General features: G+C 36.7%; 1 protein-coding gene across 1 annotated transcript; it reads left to right on the top strand.

The window, feature by feature from the left end:
- The first annotated feature begins 2,043 nt into the window (after positions 1–2,043).
- On the top strand, positions 2,044–5,622 carry LOC114754598 (uncharacterized). The gene is made up of 2 exons (XM_028943392.1): positions 2,044–3,334; positions 5,417–5,622. Exons 1-2 carry the CDS (start codon positions 2,044–2,046, stop codon positions 5,620–5,622), a joined length of 1,497 nt encoding a protein of 498 aa, XP_028799225.1.
- Positions 5,623–14,942: the final 9,320 nt, after the last annotated feature.

Here is a 14,942-nt window from a genome sequence, read left to right as displayed (position 1 = left end):
TGCAAAAGTCCACTTGAACTTCCAAATTTGCCCTTACCCTTTCTATTAGCCACCAAGGGCATTTTGGTCCATTCAAGCCAACTTTTTTGGCTATAAATAGAGCCTCTTCCCCTTCATATTTTCAGCCAACATGAGTTTAAGAGGGGAAACTCTGTCAAAATTTAGAGAGAAAAACGTAGGGGTGAAGGCCAAGAAGAAGGAACAAAGTTCAAGCTTCAAGATCAAGGTATGTGGTGGCTGTAGCATCTGATTTGATACCTATTTCGAATTAGTTACTGTGCATATCTGATTCTGAAATTTTGCATGCTTAAATTACACTCTATGAGCTTTAAATCCATAGGTAGAACACTTCATTTGGATATGTGTACGATTTATGGTGATTTTTCAAAGTTAGAGATTGAAATCTGAAAACAGTGTTGAACTTTTAGAAGAGTGTCGAGTTCCGTACAATTCTGGTGCTGTTCAGCATAGAATTGGTTCCTGAAACTATTTTTACTTTAAATTTAACTTAAGGATATTTCAGTGAGACTTGGAAGCACTCGATTTGGATTTTTTTAGATTTAATTATGAATTTTTGAAATTGAGCAAAAATTCTGAAGATTCTGCGTGAACAGTACCCACGAACCAAAATTTCCAGATTTGATATTCTTGAATCTAAAGCCATCTAAAGTGGTCCTAATTGATAGGAAATAGATCATAAGGATGGGAAATGATGATATTTATGTTAGAAAAGCTAGAAAGAAAACCCTAAGACTAAGAGAAAGAGTTGAGGTTCAAGAGAGCTAGCTTTGAACTTTATGTAATCTAGTGGTCCTAATAGATTGTATGATCATTATGACTATGTTTAGGACCTTTGGAACATCCAAGAGGATGTTTGATGATGTTGATCGAAAGCTAACATGGTTGGAAAGTCAAGGGAGTCAAAGGAAAAGTAAGAGGAAGGCTTGAGGTGCAAGATAGTGAACTTACCTATTGTCATTGCTTGATGTGGTATGCTTGTGTGTTGCCGTGTACATGTTATTTGCATGTTGTTGTAACATGTTTTAGCTGCTGTAATTGCTATTCATGATGAGTAGATTATGTCTCCATAGCCATGCATCAAGAAGTTAGCTTTGAGCATGCTAGTATGTCACTAATTAACAAGAGAATAAACAAGTTGCGTGTAGTGCATGAGCATCCATTTAGCATGATTAATATGGTCTTGTTTACTACTGAGATTCCCCCGAATCTCACCCCCTCCCTAACCAACCATTTAGGTCAATCAATGATGGGCACTAATGGCATGAGAAGCAAGGAGAAGAAGTGGAGAATTATTAATGCAAATGATTGATATGAATATTCAATGTATAATTCTCCTATGCTGTAAATTATGTTATGAATGCCATCAATTCAATGTATATGCTTAGGATGTTTATGGCATGAATGAAAGTATATGAGTATGAATGAGAAAGATTAAGCCCATGTTATGTATGTCAAAGAAATAAAAAGAATTAAAGTAAGGAGATATTAAAGGATAAAACGTAGGTCCTGAAGCAGTTAGTTTTGAGCTTCAGTTTGACCTATCAAATGAATGAGTTAAATCACGAGATTTGGCAGACTTATAGTGCATATCCCAAGCTTCAAAATGAGTGGTAAATCACCTGATTTGGATCTGTATACAAAGAGATATGAGTTTTCAAAGTTAAGGCGCAGAATCTGGAGAGTCCAGATTTTTCCAAATGAATAGTAATCTTAATCTAATAAACTGTATGAATTGGGCAAGAATAAGTCCAATTGAATATTTTTCCCTTAAATAACATTGAAAGATATTTCTGTAGAATTTTGGAACACCTCCATACGATTTTTCTAGAATTAGTTATGATTTTCCAAAGTTGGACCTGTAATCTGAAAACTAGACAGTGAACAGTGATTTTTCGAAAATTAACGTCCAAATTGAAATTTTCAAGTTTAAGACCATCCAAAGTGGCTTGGAATGGTTCTAAATGACTGCTAAGGTACTATATAAGTAAGGTGTGACATCTATGGAAGCTATGTACAAATCATATGGGGAAGAGTTGTGATGTGCTACGGGTGACAACATTTATAAACCAGCATGTTCATTTTGCCCAAGATAGCTTGGACGTGATGCATAGTGGAAGAGCTAGTTTGAACTCATCAATAATAATTGATGAGATGAGGGATCATGCAGACAAGCGTACTTCTGAGATAAGGAAGAAGTTGAAACAAGAGTATGGGATTGATCTAACATATAAACAGGCTTATAGAGCAAGAGAGAAGTCATTGGAAGACATATATGGCAGGCCTGAACAATCATACATGCTCATACCATGGGTATGTGAAAGGTTAAAGGAAACAGATGAAAAATCCGTGGCTGAATGGACTAGTATTGGGAACCGGTTTAAGCGTGTTTTCATTGCCTACGGGTCATGCATTGAGGGTTTCTTGGGTGGCGTGAGGCATATTATGTATGTTGATGGAACTCACTTAAGCGGACAATACAAGGGAACAATGTCGTCAGCTTCAGCTTATGATGCAGATAACAAGCTGCTGCCATTTGTAATTGCAATTGTCAAGGGAGAAACCCTAGATGACTGGACGTGGATTTTCTATATGATAAAAAAAATCCTGGGTTCTGTGGAAGTAACGGTTGTATCAGATCGACACAATGCTATCATCGGAGGAGTAGCATCAATCTTTGGGGGTCAAAGGCATGCCTTTTGTTATAGACACATCAAGGAGAATTTTAGTTCAGAAGTTATGAAAATAAATAAGGGGCAAACAAGGACAAATGGCCGATCAAAGGAGGATGTACTACATTTATTGGATAAAATGACATATGCAAGGACGGATGAGAAATTTGAGGCAGCAATGGATGACATGAGATCCTTTTCTCCAAGGTTATTTGATTGGCTTATTCGTCATGAGGATGTAGATAGGTGGGCTAAAAGCAGGTTCCCATATAAAAGATGGGACAATATTACAAGTAATATAACAGAATCATTCAATGCATGGATGGTCAATGAGAGAAAGCATACTGTACCCCAATTGATCTATGAGCACCAAGATAAAGTTGCAAGAAAGCTACATGCCTCCTATGTAGCTATGACCAAATGGAAGAATTGCGTTGGTCCAAATATAGAGAGTAAGGTGCTAGATATGGTGGCAGAGTCTGACCATATGTATGCTGAAAATTATGGTGGGGGAAGAGTGAAGGTGACAACATCACGTGGAGACCATCGGGTTGATCTTGGACTACACCAATGCAGTTGCAGATCTTGGCAAATGACGAGGATCCCTTGTTCCCATGCTTGTGCTGCCATCAAGAATGTGCACGGCAATGTTTATGATTATGTTGATAATTGCTATAAAAAGTTTGTTAGGATTAAGGTTTTGATGATAACAAAGTGAGTAATTTGTGTTTCAACATGTTGATCGATCATCTGATCGATCAAGATTTTATCAATAAGCTGATAGATAATAACTCTGTTTAATTAAGTAAACTCAGGAAAAACTTTGATCAATAACGTGTTAGATAATGTGTTGATCGATCATTTGATCGATCATTCTTAGTTGCATATGAAAATCTGGGATAAATTATCGATCACTTGATCAATAATCAGGATACAAATTTAATAGGTGTTTATCGATCACATGATCGATAAACCAATTAGCGATGAGAAGACAGATAAATGGTAATGCACTTTACTCATTCTATGTTTTGCTTTTGTCGGCATTTATCAATCACATTATCGATCAGGCATTTATCGATAATATGATCGAACCTTGCCTCATAACTTTTCGTGCAGGAATTTATTTCAGTGGCTTATCGATCACCTGATCGATAAGAAAATTATCGATCATATGATCGAATAATCAACATATCTTTGTTACATCGTGGCTCTTCGATCACCAGATCGATAATCATATTATCGATAATATTATCGATAACCACTTCATGTTTACCTTGTTTTCACATAACATGATCGATAAATCAGCTTTTTGTTTTTACAAGAATAGATCTCTTTATCAATAACATTATCGATCAACCTTTTATCAATCACCCATTCAATCAACTCACATAGCCTGTGTTTTCACTAAATATACTTTTGCTTACTGTTTATCGATAAGGTTATCTATCATCCATTTATCGATAAAGTGCTTGAAAATTAGTGTTCCAAAAGTTATTTCTATAACACTCTGTTTATCGATAACCTAATCGATCAACAAGTGTTCGATCACTTGTTCAATCATGAGGCGATTTCAGTTTAAACCTTAAACTAGTCTCAATGTTTCTCAAAATTTATCATATATTTTATTCGAGCTTTTCTCAGCCTTCATAAATGTCTTGTTTTACTATTTAAAGAGTTTCAAAATCAAAAGCAACCTTGATCTTCATTGTCTATGCATCATAGTATAATATCACTATTTCCTTTTATCGATCACCTGATCGATAAACTGTTGATTCATCACTTGATTGATAATCTTAGTTGTCTGGTTCAAAAGCTTTCACTCAAAATAATCGATAACCTGATCGATCAAGTAATAATCGAACATCTCTTCGATCAAGCATGTTCAGTTACTACCCAGTGCATCTGACAACTGATTGATTCTAACCATAAACTGAATATTCGTTTATCAGTTGTTCGGATCTACTCTTGATCTTATTCTACAAAGAAAAACTTATTGAATTAATGTATTTTTGCAAATTACAAAGAAAATCCCAACGGCACTCCAACAGTTGTCCAAGTAGCCTGTAACCTACATTGTCAGAAGCATTAATGGAGGAAACCGTTGCAACTGGAAAAACACGCAACCAGACTCACAACAGCTAGAAGCTCTTCCGTCTAACAGTTACTAAACGACCTCAACTATAAAAGGGGCAAAGAAGCATTAAATGAACAGATTGAATACGCGAGCTACCCTCTGTTAATTTTTACTGTTGCATTCAATACTCTGTTCTTCCATAACACTGAGCATCAGTGATTATCATTTATTCACTCTGTAAGAGAGTTTATTTACTACTCATTAATCTCGTTTGTGTGATACTCAAGGGTGTGGACTCTTGAGTGGGTCTGTAACCTTACGGGAAGTAAGGGGGAGTGATTGAGAGTTTCAATTACTGTACTGAGGCACCAAGAGCCCGATCAATCTTGGAACATAGTAAAATACTCAGAGGTGTTCTGAGGATTGGACATAGGTCAAGTGGTTGAGACCAAACCAGTATAAATCTTGTGTCTTCCTCTCTACGGTGAAATCATTCTAAACTCAGACTCTCTATTTCTGATAATTCTTTGTTTTAATTTCGTAAATTTTTATAACTCACCCAATTCACCCCCCTCTTGGGTGAGACTGCCACTAACAAAGTCATCACAAGAAAAGATTTATGCTCACAGTATGATTCCTGTGGTAACAACAGACATGCCTTACCCAAATGACTACTATAGAATAGAAAATGTCAGTGAGCAAGTTTTTTTGATACCTCCCATTACATCTCGACCACCAGGAAGGCCAAAAGTAAACAGGGATGAATCACAGTTCCAAAATAAACGGATATACCAATGTGGAAGATGCCACCAACCTGGACACACAAGGAGGAATTGCAGAAATCCTAACCCATCATGAAGTTTCGAGTACAGTGGGGATGGGTCATTTTTTGGTGTACATAGTTGTATGCTCCGCCTTGTCAACTTTTTTGGGACTGGGGTTGTAGTTAGGAGCTAGGTGGAGACATTTTTTTGTAAGTAAGGTGATAGAAATTTCAGTGATAAGGGAGCATTAAGTGTGGCTAGTTTCTTAATGTCCACTTGTCATTGAATACATGAAAAGAAGTTACTGTTATGGAGATGTTAGCTTTTGTTAATGGCACATTAGTTGTTGTCATTTTCAAATTTATTCTGGTCATTAGCAGTGATGCTATTAGCATAAGCAGATAGTTGATGTTAAACTGATGTTATATTATCATATCAGGTTATCCTTATCATTATCGTTGTCATATTCGGATCACTTGTTGTCATTTTCAAATTTGTTCTGGTCATTGGCAGTGATGCTATCAGCATAAGCTGACAGTTGATGTTAAACTGATGTTATATAATCAGATCAGGTTATCCTTATCATTACTGTTGTCATATTCGGATCACTTGTTGTCATTTTTAAATTTCTTCTGGTCATTGGCATGTTCAGTTAGCTCAGTTGCATAAGCTGAAACTGTTGATCTAATCAGATAAACTGATGTTATATAATCAGATCAGGTTATCCTTATCATTATCATTGTCATATTCAGATTACTCGTTGTCATTTTTAATTTGTTCTGGTCATTGGCAGTGATGCTATCAGCATAGGCTGACAGTTGATGTTAAACTAATGTTATATAATCAGATTAGGTTATCCTTATCATTATCGTTGTCATATTCGAATCACTTGTTGTCATTTTTAAATTTATTCTGGTCATTAGCAGTGATGCTATCAGCATAAGCTAATAGTTGATTAAACTGATGTTATATAATCAGATCAGGTTATCCTTATCATTATCGTTGTCATATTCGGATCACTTGTTGTCATTTTTAAATTTGTTCTTATCATTGGGAGTGATGCTATCAGCATAAGCTGACAGTTGATCTTAAACTGATGTTATATAATCAGATCAGGTTATTCTTATCAGTATCGTAGTTATATTCGCTTCACTTGATGTAATTTTCTGTTAGATACCAATGGGATATATTAAAGTAAAATTGAGTGACCTGAACAAAAAATGGAAACCAATAGCACATGTCCAATGGGGTTGTTGTCATCATCTGTTTTGGTGTGGTTAACTCATATTCATTCATGTCACTGGGGAATAAATTGTCATCATGGATCTCAACAATCATAAATTTATGGACACCAATCTTTGTTAACCATAAGAATGCACAGTAAATTTTTGGTCAGCCTAGAATGCACGTTACATACAACAATCTAACAGAGGACAAGTGAATTATGAGCCTAACATCGAGACACATAAGAAAAGATTTATGCTCGCAGTATGATTCCTGTGGTAACAACAGACATGCCTTACCCAAATGACTACTATAGAATAGAAAATGTCAGTGAGCAAGTTTTTTTGATACCTCCCATTACATCTCGACCACCAGGAAGGCCAAAAGTAAACAGGGATGAATCACAGTTCCAAAATAAACGGATATACCAATGTGGAAGATGCCACCAACCTGGACACACAAGGAGGAATTGCAGAAATCCTAACCCATCATGAAGTTTTGAGTACAGTGGGGATGGGTCATTTTTTGGTGTACATAGTTGTATGCTCCGCCTTGTCAACTTTTTTGGACTGGGGTTGTAGTTAGGAGCTAGGTGGAGACATTTTTTTGTAAGTAAGGTGATAGAAATTTCAGTGATAAGGAGCATTAAGTGTGGCTAGTTTCTTAATGTCCACTTGTCATTGAATACATGAAAAGAAGTTACTGTTATGGAGATGTTAGCTTTTGTTAATGGCACATTAGTTGTTGTCATTTTCAAATTTATTCTGGTCATTAGCAGTGATGCTATTAGCATAAGCAGATAGTTGATGTTAAACTGATGTTATATTATCATATCAGGTTATCCTTATCATTATCGTTGTCATATTCGGATCACTTGTTGTCATTTTCAAATTTGTTCTGGTCATTGGCAGTGATGCTATCAGTATAAGCTGACAGTTGATGTTAAACTGATGTTATATAATCAGATCAGGTTATCCTTATCATTACTGTTGTCATATTCGGATCACTTGTTGTCATTTTTAAATTTGTTCTGGTCATTGGCAGTGATGTTATCAGCATAAGCTGACAGTTGATCTTAAACTGATGTTATATAATCAGATCAGGTTATCCTTATCATTATCATTGTCATATTCAGATTACTCGTTGTCATTTTTAAATTTGTTCTGGTCATTGGCAGTGATGCTATCAGCATAGGCTGACAGTTGATGTTAAACTAATGTTATATAATCAGATCAGGTTATCCTTATCATTATCGTTGTCATATTCGAATCACTTGTTGTCATTTTTAAATTTATTCTGGTCATTAGCAGTGATGCTATCAGCATAAGCTAATAGTTGATGTTAACTGATGTTATATACTATCAGATTATGTATATGTTGTCATATCAATCATTATTTCATTTTCTTTATTCATCTTATGTTGTTTTTATCACATTGTTGATCATTGTTGTCATTAAATTGTTTTATCATGGGAGTGATGCTATCAGCATAAGCTGACAGTTGATCTTAAACTGATGTTATATAATCAGATCAGGTTATCCTTATCAGTATCGTAGTTATATTCGCTTCACTTGATGTAATTTTCTGTTAGATACCAATGGGATATATTAAAGTAAAATTGAGTGACCTGAACAAAAAATGGAAACCAATAGCACATGTCCAATGGGGTTGTTGTCATCATCTGTTTTGGTGTGGTTAAACTCATATTCATTCATGTCACTGGGGAATAAATTGTCATCATGGATCTCAACAATCATAAATTTATGGACACCAATCTTTGTTAACCATAAGAATGCACAGTAAATTTTTGGTCAGCCTAGAATGCACGTTACATACAACAATCTAACAGAGGACAAGTGAATTATGAGCCTAACATCGAGACACATAAGACTGATGCCTTTTCTTGGACTTTATGCTCTTTGTTGGTTGTGGTTGTCGAATAAGAGCCAATGCCTCGTCACGTTTTTCATTCAGTTCATAATTCACCGACCACTATGTCAGGTCATGACAAAAGCCAGCAACTTCTTCCTCTGTGTAGGTAAGGGTCACACAAGGTTCCCATCTTCTCAGCCACATCATACAGTGCACCCCACAATCCCTCCTATGGACACAACAATATCAACACAGTTAGTTATCACATCTGACACGTGCATTTACCACACAGAATTCGAATTTGACAAAACTGACAGGTTATTCTGCTAGGGAACTTCTGCAAATATCATGGGAGACATTGGCTTTTTCCCAACCAATCCTGGCTTGACCAAGTCCAGTATAATATTGAACCTCATCCTCTGTAAAAAGATTTAGGACCAACATAGAAAGTTTAATGATTTTACAAGTTCAAAAACTAGGGTAAAGATAATGAGTTTTTTCTTACACAGTCATCCACAGCCATTTCCATTGGGTCTTTGATGACAACCTTCTTCTTCTTCTTTCTGTCCTTAGTTCCGAAATGGTCACTCATGGAGTCTAATATGTGAAAATCCAATGTGCTGGGCTGAATGGCAACGTAAAACCAGTGTTGGCCAACAAGAGCCGGACCAATTATGAAATCACATTCAGCTAAGTTGTAGCCAAGGAACTCAGGAAGAAAGAGCTTCTTACATTTTTGGGCTTTCTAGGTTGGATCATGTGCCATCATGTTCTGCATGACATGAAATTGTTAATCCATTAACAGACAACAAGTCATTTCCAATTCAATTGCTGTCATTGGTATTTGCATTTGGAATTATGCAACCTCATCATGAAAAATCCACATCGAAAATGTGCCTCTTCCCTAGCCCCAACACTGCCTTCATGTCCTCTATCACTGCCTTGCACACCAAATTAAGCACCTACAGAAGACAAGTGAAAATGTCATTCTGATACAATAATCTCACCAAACATTATCAAGCATAATCATGGGTTAGGGACAAAGCATTCTAAAATACCCTGTTATATACTCTGTTCACTCCACCCAGGGAAAACAGCTATTGTCGGTCTATATCTTCATCAAACATTTTGATGACAGTCCTGTGAACATTGTCAGATGTCAGTGACAGAAAATATAGTGTTGGGGACATCATCACTTGTCATCCCCATGTATTTTATTGTCATTTTCAATTCTATTGATGTCATTGTCAAGGCACACCGTGTCATTTAAAAACAAAAGGCTAGCCAGGGATATACTTACATCTTCCCCTCTTCTTCTCCCTTGGGTCTATGAGATATTAAAGTGAAAAAATGTCCCTTTCCTCCTTTGGCCTCTTCATCCTTGGAGCTGCCTTGAATTCCATCCACAGAGATTTAATTATGGAATTTTTTGCCCTTGTTGACCTCCTAAACTGAGTCGATTTTTCAGGCCCTCCTTCCTCCCCACTGTCACTCCTCACCCATTCGTGATCCAATAGTAAAGGAACATTGGTAGGGTTATTGTCAGTACATGTGTATCTTCCTCACTCTCATCGTCTGAATCCCGAACCTCCTTATTATCATCTTCCGCCTCTTCAACCACATAATCATGACTGACTTCCATGTCATCATGGTCATCTTTAAAACGTCCTACCTTTAACCCCTCAGAGTACGCATTCATAAGCGTTATGGTTTAAACAAAATAACACAAACCCGTTGATTTGAAATTTCAACATAACTACTCGGGTTACTATTCACTGTTTAATTTCCAGATTATAGGTCCGACTTCAAAAATTCATAACTAATTCCATACAAATTGTATTGGAGTGTTCTAAAATTCTACAAAAATCTATTTCGATTCTCTTTAAGGAAAAAATATCCAATTAGACTTATCATTGCCCAATTCGTACAGTTTAATCAATAAATATTACTGTTCATTTCATAAAATCTGAAACTTTTAGATTCTGTGTCTCAACTTTGAAAATTTGTATCTCCTTGTGTATACACCCAATTGAGGTGATCTACCTCTCATTTTAAAGTTTGGGATGTGTATTATGAGTCTGCCAAATCTTGTGACTTGACTCCTTTGTTTGCTAGGTCAAACTAGAGCTACAAACTCACTGCTCTAGGATATACATTTTATCCTTTAACATCTCTTTACTTTAATTCTTTTTATTTCGTTCGCATACATAACATGGGCTTTCTATTTCCCATTCATGCTCATACGTTTCTATACATGCCATAAGCATTATAATTAAATACATGGAATCATTGACATCCATAACAATAATTACATAATAGGAAAATTACACAATGAATAATAATATCATTAATTGACATCAAAAATTCTCCACTTTCTTCTCCTTGCTTCTTATGCCATTATTGCCCATTGATGATTGACCTATATGGTTGGTTAGGGAGGGGGTGAGATTCAAGAGAATCTCAGTAGCAAACAATACCACATAATCATGCTAGATGGATGATAATGCACTACACGTAACTTGTTTATTCTCTTGTTAATTAGTGACATATTAGCATGCTCAAAGCTGACTTCTTGATGCATGGCCATGGAGACATAATCTACTCATCATGAATAGTAATTATAGCATCTAAAACATGTCACAATAACATTCAATAACATGTACACGGCAACACACAAGCATACAACATCAAGCAATGACAATAGGTAAGTTCACTACCTTGCACCTCAAGCTTTCCTCTTACTTTTCCTTTGACTCCCCTGACTTTCCAACCATGTGGGCATTCGGTCAACATCACCAAACATCCCCTTGGATGTTCCAAAGGTCCTAAACATAACCATAATGATCATAGAATCCATTAGGACCACTAGATTACATAAAGTTCAAGACTAGCTTTCTTAAACCTCAACCCTTTCTCTTAGTCTTAGGGTTCTCTTTCTAGCTTTTCTAACATAAATCTCATCATTTCCCATCCTTATGATCCATTTCTTGTCAATTAGGACTACTTTAGATGGCCTTAGATTCAAGAATATCAAATCTGGAAATTTTTGGTTCGCAGGTACTGTTCACACAGAAACTCCAGAATTTTTGCTCAACTTTGAAAATTCATAATTAATTCTAAAAAAATCCAAATTGAGTGGTTCCAGGTCTCACTGAAAGATACTTAAGCCAAATTTACAAGAAAAATAGTTTCAGGAACCAATTCTATTTGGAACAGTACCGAAATTGTACGGAACTTGATACTCTTCCAAAGGTTCAACACTGTTTCCAGATTTCAAACCCTAATTTTAAAAAATCACCATAAATCGTACATATATCCAAATGAAGTGTTCCACCCATATATTTAAATCTTACAGAGTGTACTTTAAGCATGCAAAATTTCAGAATCAGATACACACATTAACTAATTCGAAATAGGCACCAAATCAGATGCTACAGCCACAACATACCTTGATCTTGAAGCTTAAACTTAGGTGGACTTTCTCTCACTAAAAATGGCTCTTTCTCTCTCTAGATGCAAGAGTGGCAGAATGCCCCCTATAGTTCCTTGCTTGGCCGAAATGTGAGGGGAGGGAGTGCCTATTTATAGCCAAAATTTGGCTTGAATGACCAAAATACCCTTGGTGGCTAATAGAAAGGGTAAGGGCAATCTTGGAACTTCAAGTTAACTTTTACATCATCATTGCATCATCTTCTTGTATCATGCTTACCTCAACCTTCTAGAAGATTCCAAGTGTCATGAAAGTGGTGGAGGAGATGGGAGATTAGATCCTAGCCATTGGATCAAACTTAATTCCTCCGAATTTACTTGGCCCACGTTTCTCCGGCTTCCTTTATGGCCTTCCAGAGCTCATAAAATTCTTCTATCTGCTCCATAAATTCTCTTTAATTCTAGAGAATATCTATGAATTTTCTTAGGCCATAACGCTTCCTTTAAACCTTGCATAAAAATTCATTTACTAAAATGCCCTTTTATCGGCATAACCGGCTTTTTAATTTATTAAAGCCACTCCACTGGCCTTTTGGTTGCAGGACTAATTTTATAAATTAGTACAACCTTTCAACCATTTAATCTCATTTTTGTAGACATTTTTTAGGTTTCTTGCTATTTTAAATAATTGCCTCAAACAATGTACTTTTTACTAGTCATAACCTTATAAATTCCATTTAAGCTGCCTCGGGGGTATTTCATCTTTTCTTTCTCTTCATAGAAGAGCCTTAGAATATTATTTCCCATTTTTTGGGATTTTCTTTGAATTCTCTGTATACTCTTCCATTTTTACCTCTGTTGGTCATAACTTTCTGAATTTACGATTTAGTCTCTGCTTGGACTTAACTTCATACAATCCTCTCTTTGAGGTTTCTAACTTAACCTTTGGCCTGTATCTACCCTCTTTTTCTCTCTGGGCCTTCGAGACTTTACTGAAGCCTCTAACTTGGATTACACTTTAGCCCCTTAAACTTTACTTACTTTGCAGTTTAGTCCCTTAAACTGCTTTGCCTTCCTTTCTCATCTTTGAGACTTCTGCTCAAAAGGGGTCTAGTAGCCTATTCAATCCACGCTATTTCTGGTACTTCTAGGTCCAAAAGTTTAGATGTTACAATCTTCCTCCTCATCAACCACATGACCTCCTTCCCTGTCATCATGGTCATCTTTCTCCTCATCCTCATCATCATCATCATCACCTCTATGACCATCACGGTCACCCTCATCTTCCACCTCCTCAACCATGTAATCATCACTGACTTCCCTGTCATGAAGGTCATGTTCTTCTTCATCCTCATCCTCATCCTTCTCATCATCTCCTTTGCTGGTTTCATCCTCATCAAGTTTCTCATCTCCACTTCCCGTTGCAACCTCTCTTGCAATCTCCTCCACCACTCGATCAACATCATCAGCTTCTTCAACATTGTTACCACCTGTATCACCAACTGTTTCAACAACCCTTCTCTAGTAGTGGCATTCTCATTCCCCATCCCCTTAACTTTGGCGTTCAATCCAATCTGTAGTTTGAGTAGCTCATCATCAAGAGCCTTCATTAACGTCCTCTGGCTTTCTTCAAGCTTCTTAACAAAATGACCCCTCAACTCCTTCAACGCCTGCATACATAGTAAATGAAGATATCAAAAAAATTGATCATTGTTATCGAATGCCAGTATCTCACTGGTCATTTGTAAATAAAGTCTTGTCATCTCAAGTATCAACCTTGCTAATAGACTTGCTTAAACTCAGGTCACGTATATTTTCTAAATTCTCACATACCGGATCTAAAGACTACAGAATTGGACTGTCCTCATGTCCTGCTAAGTAAATCTCACTGCCACTGCTTCCATGCAATATTCCCATGCTGCTACCTCTCTCTTTCTCCACCCTCTCCTTTATCTTCTCCTTGGTCCAATATTCAATGGGGCTTGTTGAACCCCGGTTAACTGACAATCCCAGCGGGAAACGCTCAGCAAAATACAGTTGCAGAACCAAATAAAGATAGGTCACACTTCTGCAACAATAACATAAAACAAAAATATAGTGAACCATAAGAAAAATATTGACTTACCAGCAGCAAATAAAGACACCCTCCAATATTGCAGGTTCCTTTCTTCTTCTTCTTTGTCATCTTCACAAAGTCTCCCATTTCCTTCCACAGGTTCTTGATTATGTATGTTGACCAATCATATTTCCCAAACCCATCCATCATGTGACGCATCACTTTCAATAAATGTATATGTACAGTTGTGTTTGACCCAGGACATAAAAAAGCTCCAACTATATAAAGCATAAATAGGAACTCAAAATTGTCGCTTTCTTTCCCAAATAATATCCTCTTAGTATCTGGGTAAATGGAACCTTCCAATAAGTGTCCTTTAACCTCTTGTATTCTGGGTCATCCTCACTAACATCAGATTTCACTTCCTCCCCACTGTCAGGTACACCTAGAAACTCATGAGCATCTTTTGCTTTAATTGCCTGCCCTTGCCCCCTAATGGTCAAAAAATACGTTGGTGGGTCATAGCATCTCAATAATGACACAAGTAGATCACGTGGAAGTTGCTTCACATTCACGTTAAGCAAGTTTCCAAATCCCATCCTCTCAACTTTCTGCCTTAACTACGTGTTCTTCTTCACATACTCAACCAATGATAGAAATTCAGGCAATGAGCACCGGGTGTACAAGGGAACATCATACTTCTTCTTCTCACCTTTCTCTGGATTCGTTTTCTTTGCCCTCTCATTATACCTATCTTTCTCTTCTTCACTCAGGGCCCTCTATGCCTTCCCCACTTCAATTTTTTCTTCTCTTGCGTTTCTACACTTCTCCCC

The sequence above is a fragment of the Neltuma alba genome, unplaced genomic scaffold, assembly GCF_004799145.2.
Source record: "Neltuma alba isolate B1F8T4 unplaced genomic scaffold, ASM479914v2 tig00010169_pilon, whole genome shotgun sequence".
NCBI lineage: Eukaryota > Viridiplantae > Streptophyta > Magnoliopsida > Fabales > Fabaceae > Neltuma > Neltuma alba.
This window is presented reverse-complemented; position numbering and strand designations above follow the sequence as displayed.

What these genes read in the sequence shown, in the direction of transcription:
- LOC114754598 (XM_028943392.1), top strand. Translation starts at nt 2,044, where the DNA reads ATGGGGAAGAGTTGTGATGTGCTACGGGTGACAACATTTATAAACCAG. An exon ending in TGCCATCAAGAATGTGCACG is followed by an intron (nt 3,335 to 5,416) that starts GCAATGTTTATG and finishes TGGTAACAACAG; the next exon opens with ACATGCCTTACCCAAATGAC.